Source organism: Oryza sativa, chromosome 5, assembly GCF_034140825.1.
Source record: "Oryza sativa Japonica Group chromosome 5, ASM3414082v1".
NCBI lineage: Eukaryota > Viridiplantae > Streptophyta > Magnoliopsida > Poales > Poaceae > Oryza > Oryza sativa.
The window spans coordinates 23,996,865-24,011,805 of NC_089039.1; the positions used below are offsets into that span (position 1 = coordinate 23,996,865).

A 14,941-nucleotide genomic window follows, 5' to 3' on the forward strand; every position below is an offset into this window, starting at 1 on the left:
CGCTGAAGTTTCATAGAGTGGTAGATATCTTATATAATCTAAACCAACGTCGATATCTAACCTAATCGGCTACCCTCTGTTAACAGATGTTAGCCGATTGTGGGTTAGATGGTGATATTGCTAGAGATTATGTAAGATATATGATAACTCGATGAATTACATAAACAAGATTAGAGTATCATAAAGATGTAAGCACTAATCCCGAGAACGCAAGCCGTCATAACAAGTTTTACCTCTTGTTGAAGATCGAAACCGATGCAGCTCAACCCGAAAGTAAGAACTCGTCGAAATAAAACAAAAGCAAAAGGGTGGCGATGCGCCGAAATTGTATTGAACGTGTGTGTTAATTGATTACATGGGGTTCGGGGTCTATTTATACCCGAAAATTACAAACTATGTCCATATCGGACACGACTCTTATCTCTAACAAAATCTAAGATACCATAAGTCTTTGCGACAGACTTTTACCCAAACATATCTTTAAGGAAATTACATAAAATATTTTAATTAATAGATACAATTGCCTTCTCAGGACTCTATCCATGTGCGGCAATTATCTTGAAGCACCTCAATTCAACCCGATGTCATACACCAAGTCGTATTGTCGGAATCGGCTGCATCGGCTTACCTAGTCCGACTCAGACCCAGCCGATCCTAATCGTAGCCGATCTGGACTCCAGCCGATTCTTGCTCTGTTCTCAAATCGATCTCCGCCTTCGACTCCACTTCGATCTAATCTTCTTTTCCGATGCCGATATTACCAAATTTGGTTGTTAACAAAAATATAAGGCACATTTCTTTTTGTCACCAAAATCAAGAAGTAATTAACTCGTCCCCAATGTAACAAACCAATAAATTATATATTAAGATGGTTGCTTAGGTTCTCGTTGACAATAAATTTAGCACATCAAAACTATAAATATGAAATATGCTTAACACTTTTTGGATAAAGCGAATATCATTTACTAATCATTACAGAAATGTTCCGGCATCTTAAACACTCCCATCGTGTAGATGGGTAGGGCTTGAGCTACAGGTCATTCGATTTCAAACGTAATTCGTAAGATTGAAAAAAACATCGACTGACAAATAATGATAAATTAATCACACTTGAAAAAAAAATGGGGTTTTTTTAACTCATCAGTAGCTAGTATATATATATATATATATATATATATATATATATATATATATATATATATATATATATATATATATATATATATATATATATATATATATATATGTGAGCGATGAAATCATATGTATAATATAACTCCACCATTACAATGGTTTTTAGAGGGCATATCGAAATTACATCCAGCTGACGACGACGGCGCTCAGCTTCTTCATAGGACGTACGTTTCAGTTTCCACTCCTCTTTTGTTCTTCTTTTCGCGGGGACATGCAATAAGCACGAGCCCAAATTAAGTTGATTATTTCGCCAGATTAAGCAAAAGATCACAAAAAATGTCAAGAACAAGAGAAGAATGTCATCGGGTTCAGTACATATATGCATCGATCGATGAATTAGGCCGGGAGGTAGGACGGCGGCAGCGGCAGGCCGACGACCTTGCCGCAGCGGAGGGCGTTCTCCGGCATGTTGTACTCGTCCCGGAGCGACCTCGCCGGCGAGACGACGCTGATGTAGAGCTGCTCGCCGAGGTAGTGCCTCTCCCAGATGTTGGACCTCACGTTCCACATCCCGGCGTTGTCGAACGTCAGCATGATCGCCGTCCACGACCTCGGGTACACCTGGACCGAGTGCCGGCTCACCCCGTCCAGCAGGTTGTACGTCTTCCTCTCCTCCGCCGACCACTTCCCCGGCCCCATCCTGCGCCATCAGTCAGTCAGTCAACGGTAGCATCAGATCGTATCCATCATTTATCTTATTTAAAAATTTTATGTAAATATAGAAAAATCAAATCGTATTTAAAGTACACTCGACAATAATCAAATTACAATAAAATTACAATAAAATAGATGATAACTGCATAATTATTTTTAAATAAAATAAATGGTCAAAACTCAAACGTTTGTGAAAAAACATATATTATAAACGAATGTTAAAAGTAAAAAAAACATCGTATATTATAAATGGAGGTAATTTAAAAAACTTTTTTTATATCATTCGTCTTATTAAAAAATTTTATTATTATGCGCATCAGTAAGTTAGTTAACAGTAGTATCAGATCATATACATCATTCATAATATTCAATTTTTTATGCAAATATAAAAAAAATCAAATTATGTTTAAAGCACACTTGACGATAAATCAAATTACAATAAAATAGATGATACTTATATAATTTTTTAAAAATAAAATGAATGGCCAAGCCTATCTTTAATAAAAGGTTAATGGAGGTAGTAGTAATGGGGGGCGATGTATGTACGTACCCGACGGCGAAGAAGGCGTAGCCGTCGAGGTGGACGGAGTCCATGCTCTTCTCGGGGTTCTCGAAGATGATCTCGATGAAGGTGCGGAACTCGGCGGTGATGACGTTGGGGACGACGTGGAGGGGGCCATTGACGGCGGGCGGCACGTCGGTCATCTGGTTGTACCTGAAGACGCCGTCGGTGACGTTGAAGTACTCGGCGAGCTTGAGCGGCGTCTCGGCGTCGACGTGGGAGACGCCATTGAAGCCGTACTTGAGCTTGCCGTCGATGTGGCCCCGGGAGACCATGAGCCTGATGGTGCGCGTGATGTTGATCTGGCCGTAGTGGTAGGACCCCTGCGGGTTGGGGCGGGCGGCGCTCGCCGTCAGGTTCCACCGGAACGACCTCCACTGGTTGATCGACCACGCCCATCCCGCCGGCGGCTCCGGCACGGCCGGCGACGGCGGCGTGCTCGAGCCGGCGTAGCGGATGACGGCTGACACCGACTTGGCCTCGTGGATGAACCGCGTGGACGCCACCGCGTAGTAGTCGCCGGGCTTCTGGTCGGCGTCGACGAGGACGGAGAGGCAGTGGCCGACGTGGACGTCGAGGGAGTCGTACATGTCCTGCACCGTGTGGGAGCCCTCCATCTCCACCAGCTTCATGTCGTGGCCCTGGATGCGGAAGTTGAGCGACGCCTTGATGCCGACGTTGCAGACGCGGAGCCGGTACGTCTTGCCGGCCTCGACGGTGAACATGGGCGGGTCGGCGGCGGCCTTGCCGGACTTGCCGTTGATGACCACCCCGTGCGGGCGGCCGAAGCTCTTGCCGGCGTCGAGCATCTTGGCCATGGCGGCGTGGTCCTTGGTGTACCAGTCGCCGATGAGCACCATGTGGTCGTCGGCCGGCGGGTCGAACGGGACCGGGATGAGCAGGCGGCTGACGACGCTGATCCCGCCGTAGCCGCCGGCGGCGCGGTGCATCCCCAGCGACGGGAAGTAGAAGAAGCTGCCGATCTGGTCCTTGGGCTGCCACTTGTACGTGTAGTTGGTGCCCGGCGCGATGGGGCACTGCGTCCCGGCGAGGCCGTCCTGCCACGAGTTCTTGCGGTGCTGCATCCCGTTCCAGGTGAAGAGCAGCGGCTCGTCCAGCTGGTTGAACACGTTCACCACGATGTTGTTGTTGGACGAGCAGTTGATCCGCGGGCCCGGGAACTCGCCGTTGATCAGGATCACCTTCTGCGGCGCGTCCAGGAGGGTCTTGGTGCCGTACGTCACCTTCCACTCGAAGAACACGTACGGGTCCTCGCCGCGCGCCACGCCGGCCAGCGCCGCCGCCACCAGCAGCACGCCGGCGGCGGCGGCCGCCACTCGCGTCGTCGTCGTCATCGTGGAAATGTGATCGCTAGGCTGGTGTGTGTGTGTGTGTGATGCTCTCTTTGAAGGATGTAATGTGTGGGAGTTTGGAGGGGGTGGGTAGGGTGGTTTAGTAGGCGGGGGCGGCGGCGGCGGCGGCCATGGAAGACGTCCCGGGTTGCGGTGGGGTGAGGGGGGAGACCGGAGAGGTCGTCAACCGGGAAGCTTCGGAGTGAGGAGGGGACGCCGGGGCCGCCATTTGTAGCGGGCGCGGGAGGCCAGGAGACGAGCGCGGCGGCCGTGGCCGGGGCGCGCGCGTCCGCACGTTCGCGCGCGCGCCGCGCTGTGTGTCTCGCCGCCGCCATTGGCGCTCCACCGATCACCTGCTTGACCATCCAGCGATGCCCGTGGGCCGTGGCACAGAGGCAGCGCCTCTGGGCTTGCATAGTTCGGCCCAACTTCATACAAATCAAACGGTGGTGTCCAAGACGGCCCAAATGGCCTATATTATATGTCCTCCTGATCAGGTGTGCACGCAACATAATCATCCTCATCATCCAACTCAGTAAATTTAGTCACAGTGTGTTGTTTTAGCATTGGTTAATTTACACGCATTTGACAGTATATCGAAATGAACATTTTACATATTTATATACTACTCCAGATTGCACACACTGCTTGAGGCCTTGAGATGCGAAAACAGCCGATATACACCTATATGACAAATCACCACTGCTGTACGTACTACTAGTCCCTGGCGATCTCGTTGCTGGGATTTGGCTCGTTTCCGTTATCTTCACGATTTGGCTCGTTGCTGGGTGTGTCGCCTCCGGCAGTCATGAACCCGGTGGTGGATGACCTGACAACCGAGTTCAGGATGTCTTCGATCCTCCTCTCGACGGCGACCATGGTTGGGCGCACATCCCGGCTGCTATTGACACACTGCTGCACCAGCCGTATGAACTCCCAGAACCCATCGGTGCTTGTGGCGTCCCGGATCGCTCAAGATCAACCGCATCACAGCGTTCGGCAGCCCATCGGTAATGCCGGATCTAGTCAATTCCATCATTCCAAATTGCAGTGAAAACGAAAAGAGTAAATTTCATAAAACTACAGATATTATAACCAAACTATCACAAAACTACATATTTAAGGAATTATATCACAAAATTACACATTTAGCACCAAATTTAGCACAAAACTACATATTAAAGATGAAGTGTTACAAAACTACACGTTTAGTTACTAAATTATCATAAAACTAAAGGTTTAGAACCAATTTAATCACAAAGTAATAATGTTTATAGCTCCACCATAACAATGGTGCTAGGGATTTAAACTCCAAAAGTTATAGTTTTGTGATAAGTTCAATATTAAATATGTATTTTTGTGATACTTAACCTAAAATCTGCAGTTTTGTGATAAATTTGATGCTAAATGTGTAGTTTTATGATACAACTCCTTAAATCTGTAGTTTTGTGATAATTTGGTCAAAATACCTGTAGTTTTGTAAAATTTACTCAAACGAAAAGGAATCGCCAATACTATGGTTGTGTTTGCAAACCCATGTTCCCAACCCCTCTCCCTCGTTTTTCGCGCGCACGTTTTTAAACTATTAAACGGTGTGTTTTTTGCAAAAAATTTCTATATGAAAGTTGCTTAAAAAAATCAAATTAATCCATTTTTTTTAAAAAAATTAGCTAATATTTAATTAATCATGTGTTAAAAAGCCGCTCCGTTTTGCGTGCAGGAGGGATGAGTTCCCATCCTGCACTTGCAAACACACCCTATAACCATTCATATTTTCAACACATAAAACAGGTCCATCAAAACCACACGAAGTTTTCTAATAATACCTCACAAATACCCCATATACTTTATCCAATCTTTACCCATTTAGTACTGTCGGTGACATGGGACCGGGGGTATCGTGACTAGAAGCTTGGGCAGCCGCGGTCACCCACGTGGCCTGACCCCCTCGGGGGGGTCGGGCCCGAGGGTGACATGGCCACCCCTCCCTCTGTCTCCCCGAGGGGTCGGGCCGCTCCCGTTTCGGCCCCGAGGGCAGGGGCGCCCCGACCCCCTGTGATTTTGGCGCCACGTGTATGGGTTAGGTGAGCACAGCGGGGCTCACCTAACTGCATTTATTGCGGCTTGGACGAGCGCGCCACGCCGCATTTAATGCAGCGCAGCGCGCGCTCGTCCGGTCCGTGACCGGTCGCAGTGTGTGACACCGGTCAGATCGCGGGTTAGGTGGCAACAGGCGGCCTGTCACACGCCTCGCCCCGTCCCGTCGGAATGATGAGAGCCTCCAGGCACTCGTCCCTAGCCGGAGCCGGCGTGCTAACTCCTGGAGTTGGCACGTCAGTCCCGGCCAGATTCATGCCAGGCTTCATCGCAACCATTACAAGGAAGTCATTGTATGAAGAAGGGCAGATGTGCGGCATGCTAAACTGACGCGTGGTGGACAAGAATGACCGGTCTGTGACTGGTCTGACGCCGGTCACGTCATCGGCAGACAACCGTGCTCCCACGCTGCATCTACTTCCGGCGAAGTGGAGGCGAGTGACGGCGCTGGGCCTCACTCAAGGACAAGCTGTGATTTAGCTTCCAGGCGAAGGCGCGAGCCAAGTTTTTGGTCAAGATAGGGTGGGTCCCCACCCAAAAGAAGAGTAGGTAGAAGTGGTGCATGTGGTATCCCCTTGAGATATAAAAGGAGGACCTTGCCCACCGAAAAGGGATGATGGAGAACGAAAAAGGGAGGGAGGACTCTGAGACGACTCTGAGAATACCTGAGCTCGTAGAGGAGAGAAAGAGGAAGAGGGGTTCTAGAGCCTGAACTCTCTTGCTCTCCGACTCTCTGTAACTCCTTCACACACAGATCCACCAGAACACAGGAGTAGGGTATTACGCTTCTCAGCGGCCCGAACCTGTCTACATCGCCCGTGTCTCGTGCGTTTTGCTCTCTCGCGAACATTCCACAGATCGAGGGTGAAGAAACTCACCTAGCGCCCCCGGCCGAACCGGCAAAGGGGGGCTTGTGCGGTCTCCCGGTGAGGAGCCCCAAGCTTCGTCAAGTACTATTTTTTTAAATACAAACTAATCCCACACATGAACTTTTAAACAGCTTTTCTTTACAAACTAACCATGACACTTTCCTTTAAAATATTTAAACAGTTTGCCACGCCAGCAAACCGGGCGTGGCAAGTACCGGGCGTGGCAAAACTGCCACATTGGCGCCCGGTTGACGATTTCAACAGCAACGATCGCCATGGGGCAGCTCTTGCCATGCCATGACCATTGGTGCCGCCACTCTGTTTGGCCACGCCACTGCTATTGGCATAGTCAAAAGGTTTAGTTTTGAAAATATTTTTCCGGGTGGTCTCTTAATAAAATTATATTTTTAAAAGGTCTAACTTATAAAAAAAATTTCGTCATGATGTGACCGGAACTCTAATGATCTCGCGTGATATGGTGATTAGCAGCAGAAGGAGCTGGGCTCTTACAGCGATGTCACCCTCCCGTTGCTGCACATGACGCCGTCCCACCCGCCGCCGCAGGGGTCGCCGGAGTTCCAGCTCGACGGGTAGTTCCTCCATTGCTGCATCAGACCCCGCAGCGCGTCAACTGCCCCAAGAATATTTCTCCAAGGATTAGCCGAGAGCCAAGCAGTTTTTGCTTTTCGCCGGTAGTGAGTGCTGAGAGATCAACTCACCGTCCACTCCATTGGTCTCGCAGAACCCCGTCGGCGTTGTCGCCGCCAGCAGCAACGGCGGCGCCGCCCCGCGCCGCCCCGTCCTCGCCATTGCGCGCTAGAGCGCGTGAGGTTGGGGAAGACGAAGAACTCAGGGAAGAAGCGGACTAGAGAGAGAGAGAGAGCCCACGGCTTGCGAGAGCCCACGCGACGCTGTATATACTGGGCCGGCCCACCAACCAGCCGCGGGGGACGCGCGTGTTGGGAATTTTTTTTATTTTTAATTTTTTTTATTAAAAGTTTTACAAAAATAGTTTTCCATTTTGAAAATTGACGGAAGTAGTCGCCTACCGCCCTCTGGGAGGGCGATTTTTAAAAATCACCATCCCAGAGGGCGGCGAAAATGACGTGGCAGACGGCCGTTCGCTTTCGGGCGACGGCCGTCAACGAAATTTGCAGGCGGCCCCCTTGCCGCCCTCCGCTAGGGCGATTTTGTACTGTGCGGGGGGCCGCCTGCAAATGGGCGGCGAGGGGGCATGGAATTTTGCAGGCGGCCCCCTTGCCGCCCTGGGGGAGGGCGATTTTTGCCTCCCCCCTATAAAGCCCAGTCCCCCCTCTCTGAAATTTCATTATATTCACTAAAAATCCAAAAAAAACGAAAGAGAGAGAGGGGAGGGCAGCAGAAGGGGAGCGGCGAAGCCCTGCTGGTTCGCTCACTTCATCACAGGTTTGCTCCCATACATCTTTTGCATTTGTACTAATATGTTATGTTTGAGTATATATGTTGCGTTTTAGTTTTAGTTCCATATATTTTAGCATATCTGTAGCACACAGCACATATGTGTAGATCCAGAGCATAGAATATAATAGTATGAATTGAGACATAGACAGTAGTGTTAATTGTAAGATGTAGTTTAGTTTGATCTGGAGAATGTAACCTACTTTTAGAATTTTGGAGAACAATATTGTAGAGAATGTAACTTAGGGCGTAGTACAGAAATGCGAGGTTAACGCAGTTATTGTTTTCATCAGGCACAATGTCAAATAAGGTCACATTTCAGATAGTTCACGGTGAAGGAAATATTAGATTTGGTCCAGATGGTGTTGATCTGTCAGATTTTGTAATGACATCTAAGGGCATCGATAGGCCTGCGGAGAGAACATTTCAGTCAATTTATAGTTGGTTGTTGAGAGGATTTAGAATAGACCAAGAAGTCTACACAATGTCAGTATCAGTTGTAGTGAGTCGTGCAACAGAAGGTTATTTTTGGGAACTAATGCCGATGGACAGCACTGCTGCTTGGAGACGGTATGTGGAAATGGCTTTTGAACGGTCATGGCCCCTCGTTATATTTGTGTCGGTACAAGAGAAAGATATAAATGTTTCAATGCAAACCGAAGATGTAGAGGGTCCTATCAATGCAGGGGATGTTGTTGGACCATCGATGCAAAATGAGGAAAATCAACCAAGGGAGGAGCAGGCCATGGGCATGGCGGATGAGGGGGAGAGAGTCGGTATAATTGTTGATGAAATGGAGAGGGAAGATTCGGATAATGAGGAAGCGGACGACGACGCATCATCCGATGAGGAAGGTGATGTAATGGCCACTGATTGGGCAAATGAGGACTTCTCTGGACTTGTTATATCAGAGGGTGATCATGTACCCTGGGAGTATAAGGAGAACGAGGTAATTGACGGTGCAAGGTATGCTCATAAGGATGAGATGAAGGAGGCGGTGAAGCATTGGGCAGTTTCCTTGCAGAGAGAGTTTAGGGTGGTCAAGTCAACAAATTATGTGTATGAAGTGAGGTGCATGAAGGAAGATTGTCCGTGGCGTGTCCATGCATATAAGGGTAAATGGAATGATTATTGGAAAGTTAGCATTGTGACCGAGCACAAGTGCTACTTACAAGGGGTGGAGAAGTATCACCGAAACATCACTTCAGCTTTTGTGGCAAGTGAGATGTACAGCAGTGTTGTTGGTAACATTGGCTTTGAACCAAAATCAATTATTAGGCACATCGAGAACAAATTCAAGTACACTATAAGCTATGCAAAGGCCTGGAGAGCCAAACAAAAGATTATTGAGATGAGGTATGGCACATTTGAAGCTTCTTATGATAATTTGCCTCGTTTGTTAGCCACCATTGCCCAGAGGAATAATAATACTTACTATGACCTACATACATTTACATCGGTTGATGATCGAACAAAGAGTGTGCTGCAAAGAGCCTTTTTCTCATTGGGTGCTTGCATCAATGCTTTTGTGCATTGTCGACCTGTTCTATGCATAGATGGAACTTTTATGACAGGTAAATACCGAGGTCAGATATTGACAGCAATTGGGTGTGATGGGAACAACCAGGTTCTACCTATGGCTTTTGCATTTGTAGAGAGTGAGAACACTGAAAGCTGGTACTGGTTCCTAGAGAGAGTGCACATTGCAGTGGTGCGTATGAGGCCCAACGTTTGCCTTATACATGATCGTCATGCGGGTATGTTGCGGGCTATTGACTACTTGCAGAACGGTTGGGATGAGAAGGGACTTCCAGCTAAGTGGCCTGATGTTCGGAGTCGGTAGTGCATGCGTCACATGGGTGCAAATTTCTACAAGCAATTCAAGAACAAGCATCTTATGGAGCTCTTTAAGAGGCTATGTGCACAGAGCCAAGAGAAGAAATTTAATGAGTTGTGGGACAAGTTGGATGAGTTGACAATGAAGCAAACAGATGAGCAATCTCGCAGACCACAAGTTGAAGGTGACGAGCCTCCCATACCTCTTGGTGCATTACATGATGACCCACCAACAATGAGAAGGAGGTCAGGGTCGTCCATCAGAAATTTCACTCAGTGGATTGAGAATGAGCGTAAGGAGAAGTGGTCTCTATTATTCGACACCGATAGATCTCGGTATGGCATAATGACAACCAATTTGGCAGAGGTGTACAACTAGGTAATGCGAGGAGTTCGGGTACTTCCATTGGTTGCTATTGTTGAATTCATCCTTCACGGCACGCAAGCGTACTTTAGGGATCGATACAAGAAAATTGGTCCGTCCATGGCCGATAACAACATAGTGTTTGGCAACGTAGTGATAAAGTACATGGAAGATAAAATCAAAAAGGCACGGAGACATAGAGTTGTTGCTCAAGGCACACAAGTGCATCGGTATGAAATAATGTGTGTTGATAGGAGCAGGCGTGGTATCTATCGCAAGCAAGCCGTGCAGGAATGTGTCTTGAAGGCGGATGGTGGATGTACCTGCAGTTGTATGAAGCCGAAGCTTCATCACCTTCCTTGCTCACACGTTCTAGCAGCCACGTACCATGTCCTCTGTGAGGCGTGCACGAAGACAGACGCGGGAGCGATCATCGCTAGCTGCCCTATGTTGCTTCAGCTTTGGGCAGCCGAGAGGTTTGCCATAGGTCGACCAGTGGTGGACAGCGCACCCTACGGGGTTGGTCGCAGCGCGCAGTGGCCAGAGGACGGTCCCACGATGGGGACTTACTGGTGTCGACGTGGGGTTAGTGCAACTTCGCTGCGTTATAAGTTTATCAGTCGTCTTCTTTTTTTTCTTCACATAACATGTCTAATTCCGATCATGTTTATTGCAGCGTCGTTACGCTCACGTCCAGGTGAGACGAGGTTACCCGGACTTCGTGTTCGAGTTTGACCGTCTCCAGCCGAGCGACGTCATCTGGGAGCCGTACACAGAAGAGGCCGTCGCTGCGAGAGCACCGCTAGGACTTTCGTCGTTGTGCACACGCGACCAGGCTTACTGGCTCACCATCCTGCCGATGGTGTTCGACATTTTCGTTGAGCCTCACTGCCCGCAGCGTGTGATGAGACAGTTCGGACTTAGGCAGGTGTTTCCGGGCAACGTGCAGCCGACCGTCCTCCCTGCCGACCACTCGTGAGTTCGGATTGTTCATTTCTAAATTTTTATGATAATTACTTCATCGAGCCATATAATTTACCTCTCTTCACAGGTTGACTCGACGGGGACAGCTAGCAGGCGCACTTTGGGCTCCACGTGTACAGCAGTACGTTGACGACTGGGTGTTAGCTACAGAGGAGGTGATCAACGAGCTCTTCCCACACACGGAGGAGAACTACCGTGACTACCTTCGCTGGTACCTTCCTCGCACTCGTGCGCGTGTGACCTTCACTCCAGACGCCCCAGAGCCGCACGTTGCCGCTGTGACGGACGCGTATCCCACGCACCGTGACCGAGACTACTTCGTGGGGGTACGTCGAATTTGTATTAGTTCTTACAATTATTTCATTTATCTTGCATAATATAGGACAACTACTGAATTTTTTATTTCCATCTTGCATAGGCTGATGCCGCACGGGATATCAGTGCCGATATCACCGCAGTCCAAGTGAGGTTGAACAGAGGTTTGCACTTGACTGACGTTGAGCAGAGGGTGACCTTCGACCGGATGCAGGAGAAGATGCGTGCGGTCATGCGCGTCTTCTCCTGTCGCAGCGCCGTGGACGTCGTACCTCCAGCTGGTCCGGTACAACCACGGCCTCGCGCGCCTACCGTCGGAGCAGGACCTCGACCTACGGTACCTGTTTCGCACGGTACTGCTCAGCCCAGAGGTTTCTTAAGTTTTGTTTCTGTTTTTGTACGAAAACATCACCCCGTCGTAACTTGATGTTCCATCCTCGCAGGACCTCGTTTGCCTTCGAGCGCCCCTAGCTTCGGAGCAGTGCGACCTACAGCACCAGTTTCGCACGGTACAGTTCAGCCCAGAGATTAGTTCATTTTTGTTTCAGCTTTTGCACGAATATGTCACCATGTTTTAACGGCACGTTTCCTCATCGCAGGACCTCGTCTGCCTTCGAGCGCGTTCGCAGGCACGACCGGCGCTTCCGCGAGCTCCGCAGGGGCGTTCGCCACCTCTTCGGGCGCGTTCGCCAGCTCTTCCTCTCACGGAGCGTCGATCCCTCGCCCACACGGTACTTTACTTTTTATTAATACTATTAAATACCTGTATGAAACTGATGGTCCTTGTCCTGCAGGATTTGCAGCCGGGATCTTCAGTACTGGGGCCTCTTCGTCTCACGCCGGTAGGACTGGTCCTACTAGCCAGTTCTACGACGACGACTTGCACGGTGCACACCACCACGACGTACTAGGCTCCTCTCAGCTTGGAGGAGCTCCAGAGGCGCACACTCAGGAGCAGCCAGAGGTCACACCTGTACAGGCAGGACGGGTTGGCCGTGCCGTACCCCCGGACTGACTCACGTACTCCCAGGGGCACATTAGGGCGCAGGGTAGGAGGGACAGGGGTAAGAGGCCTCGTCAGTAGTGTTCTACCTCTTCAGTCCTTATGTGACCGTTTCTTTTGGCTTACAAACTTGTAAAGCAGTACTACTTTTGCTATTACTACTGCAGTACTACTTGTGTTTGTCTCGTCTACATAGTTCTTTTCATTCATATGGTGCTAGAACAACTTATGCTCACGACAACACACTTTCGGCGCTTCACGGTAGTGTCAGATCCAGTAGCGCGCACAGTCCACAACAGCACACATGAAAAGCGGCAGCTCGAGTTGTCACTATCAACTTTCGGCGCTGCCTGTTGACATAAAGTGAATCACGCCCACGCGTGATCGTCTTGTCACATCTAATGAATAATGTATCTCATTGAGTTCACATATATTGCAGTGAAAACGACGCTATATAATTGACAATCTGAAGGCAACCTCTTCATATCTTCTTTCCCACTAGCACACAACACACGAAAATGGAAGCGCCATTCCTTGAGCGTCTCAACTGGCGAAGCGATCCTTTTGCTGGTTGGTTTCCACCATGGTGTGACCGTCCTTTGTGCGATTGTGGGGATGGATGCATACTCAAGTCTTCCCTCATGATACAAACTCGGGGCAGGAGATTCTTCCAATGCGCGAACTTTGATCAGGTATGCTTCATCTATTCGAAGTTCAAATGGATAAAAAAACTAACTTCTTCGTACACAATTGTAACATCTTACGCAGACATATCGTCCAATGTGCAACTTCATCGAGTGGGTAGACATGGAGAACCCACAAAACGACGGAACCCGTGCTTACCCACGTAGTGAAACAAGATCGGACTACCTAAGGCGGAAGGATGAGCATGAACGTCGAATTGCTGCTGAGGCTTTAGAATGGCACGTAAATCCCCTAGGACTCCCCACGTGGCGTGAGCGTCCGGAGTGTCGTTGTGGTGACCGTTGTCAGGTCATAAGGTCCGTAAGGCACCGAACTCGAGGACAAAGGTGTTTCGTGTGTCCAAACATTGTCGACGATGATTTCGTGGTAATTACAACTATTCTTTTCATCACTCCTCAGTACTATCATTAACTTAACTATCCCAAAATGAATGTACATAGGAGGATGTAAGGAAATGTCAATTCGTACAATGGATTGACACAGTCAGAGTTACTTCAAGTGGCGGGCCGATAACGCAACCTGAACCGACCATACAGTTCATTCATGCTTGGATGGAGTACGAACGTCGGGTGGAAATTGCAAGCTTAGACTGGAGGAACAATCCATTAGGGTTACCTAAATGGTCCGAGCGTCCAAAGTGTGGGTGCAGAGATCGCTGGCAGGTGGCTACATCCTTTGCTGAACAAACATTTCGAAGGAGATATTTTGTCTGCCCCAATGTAGACAACGATTTCGTTGTATGTCTAACCATTTACAAAATCCGCTATGATTTGCACAAAATTACTACCCAAACTGAATAACATTACTATTTTTACAGGGCAATCCAAGGATGGGTGGATTTACTCGATGGATCGACAATGTCACTCCATCATATCATGGCCAGAAGATAACAGAGTCAGAAACACAAGTAGAGTATCAACGATTGAAGGACCACGAGAATGCAATGCATTCTGACCGACCTAGAAGGAGCCGATAGGTTACCGCATGCTTGATTCGTCGGGATCGACAAATTTGTACCGTGTATCGATGGCACTTCTTATCTATCTTATCATTACAATGTTTAATTATGGTGGTGATTTTTTGTATGCGTAAGACTAAGGGCCTATTTGGATTGCTATCAAAAACATGCCCTACCAATATTTTGGTAATTTGAATAGTACTTGTGTTTGATTTCGATTGAAGCCTATTCATTGGTAATACGTAATCTAGATTTGAGATTATGTAGAACATTCTTCACTACAATTTTACATTTTGGCAGCAAACCAAATATGATCAAATGCAATTTTACCTTACCAAATATTTGGTAGTGCCAAAACTTGCTTATATTTTGGCACTAACAAAATATTTGTACGGTAACATTCCAAATAGGCCCTAAAAAATAATAAAATTGTATTTTACCAGTCTTGGAGATTTTAATCTTGTATAGTTTTCAATATAAAAAGATTTGATAACTATTGATATTTATACAAAAATATAAAGCACAGTATAAAATCGCCCTCCCCCAGGGCGGCAAGGGGGCCGCCTGCAAAATTCCAGGCCCCCCGCCGCCCATTTGCAGGCGGCCCCCCG

The 14,941-nt window shown here is 48.3% G+C and overlaps 2 protein-coding genes across 4 annotated transcripts; one reads left to right on the forward strand and one right to left on the reverse strand.

The window, feature by feature from the left end:
- Window positions 1–1,247: 1,247 nt before the first annotated feature.
- LOC4339141 (L-ascorbate oxidase homolog) lies at window positions 1,248–3,973 on the reverse strand. 3 transcript variants are annotated; one of them, XM_015782961.3, is made up of 3 exons: window positions 2,399–3,955; window positions 1,510–1,834; window positions 1,248–1,388 (listed from the first exon to the last, which is right to left on the reverse strand). In XM_015782961.3, exons 1-2 carry the CDS (start codon window positions 3,763–3,765, stop codon window positions 1,531–1,533), a joined length of 1,671 nt encoding a protein of 556 aa, XP_015638447.1. In that variant the 5' UTR covers window positions 3,766–3,955; the 3' UTR covers window positions 1,248–1,388; window positions 1,510–1,530. The 3 variants fall into 3 exon arrangements, with proteins under 3 accessions (XP_015638447.1, XP_015638446.1, XP_015638445.1); XM_015782960.3 differs by having other exon boundaries at window positions 1,248–1,391; XM_015782959.3 differs by having other exon boundaries at window positions 1,248–1,834; window positions 2,399–3,973.
- A 6,645-nt stretch (window positions 3,974–10,618) lies between these two features.
- On the forward strand, window positions 10,619–12,146 carry LOC136356731 (serine/threonine-protein phosphatase 7 long form homolog). The gene is made up of 4 exons (XM_066310987.1): window positions 10,619–10,950; window positions 11,042–11,340; window positions 11,417–11,675; window positions 11,768–12,146. The coding sequence occupies exons 1-4, from the start codon at window positions 10,699–10,701 to the stop codon at window positions 12,089–12,091; spliced, it is 1,134 nt and encodes a 377-aa protein (XP_066167084.1). The 5' UTR covers window positions 10,619–10,698; the 3' UTR covers window positions 12,092–12,146.
- Window positions 12,147–14,941: the final 2,795 nt, after the last annotated feature.

What these genes read in the sequence shown, in the direction of transcription:
- LOC136356731 (XM_066310987.1), top strand. Translation starts at nt 10,699, where the DNA reads ATGAAGCCGAAGCTTCATCACCTTCCTTGCTCACACGTTCTAGCAGCC. An exon ending in GTCCTCCCTGCCGACCACTC is followed by an intron (nt 11,341 to 11,416) that starts GTGAGTTCGGAT and finishes CTCTCTTCACAG; the next exon opens with GTTGACTCGACGGGGACAGC. An exon ending in ACCGAGACTACTTCGTGGGG is followed by an intron (nt 11,676 to 11,767) that starts GTACGTCGAATT and finishes CATCTTGCATAG; the next exon opens with GCTGATGCCGCACGGGATAT.
- LOC4339141 (XM_015782959.3), bottom strand. Translation starts at nt 3,765, where the DNA reads ATGACGACGACGACGCGAGTGGCGGCCGCCGCCGCCGGCGTGCTGCTG. An exon ending in TACGCCTTCTTCGCCGTCGG is followed by an intron (nt 1,835 to 2,398) that starts GTACGTACATAC and finishes CTGATGGCGCAG; the next exon opens with GATGGGGCCGGGGAAGTGGT.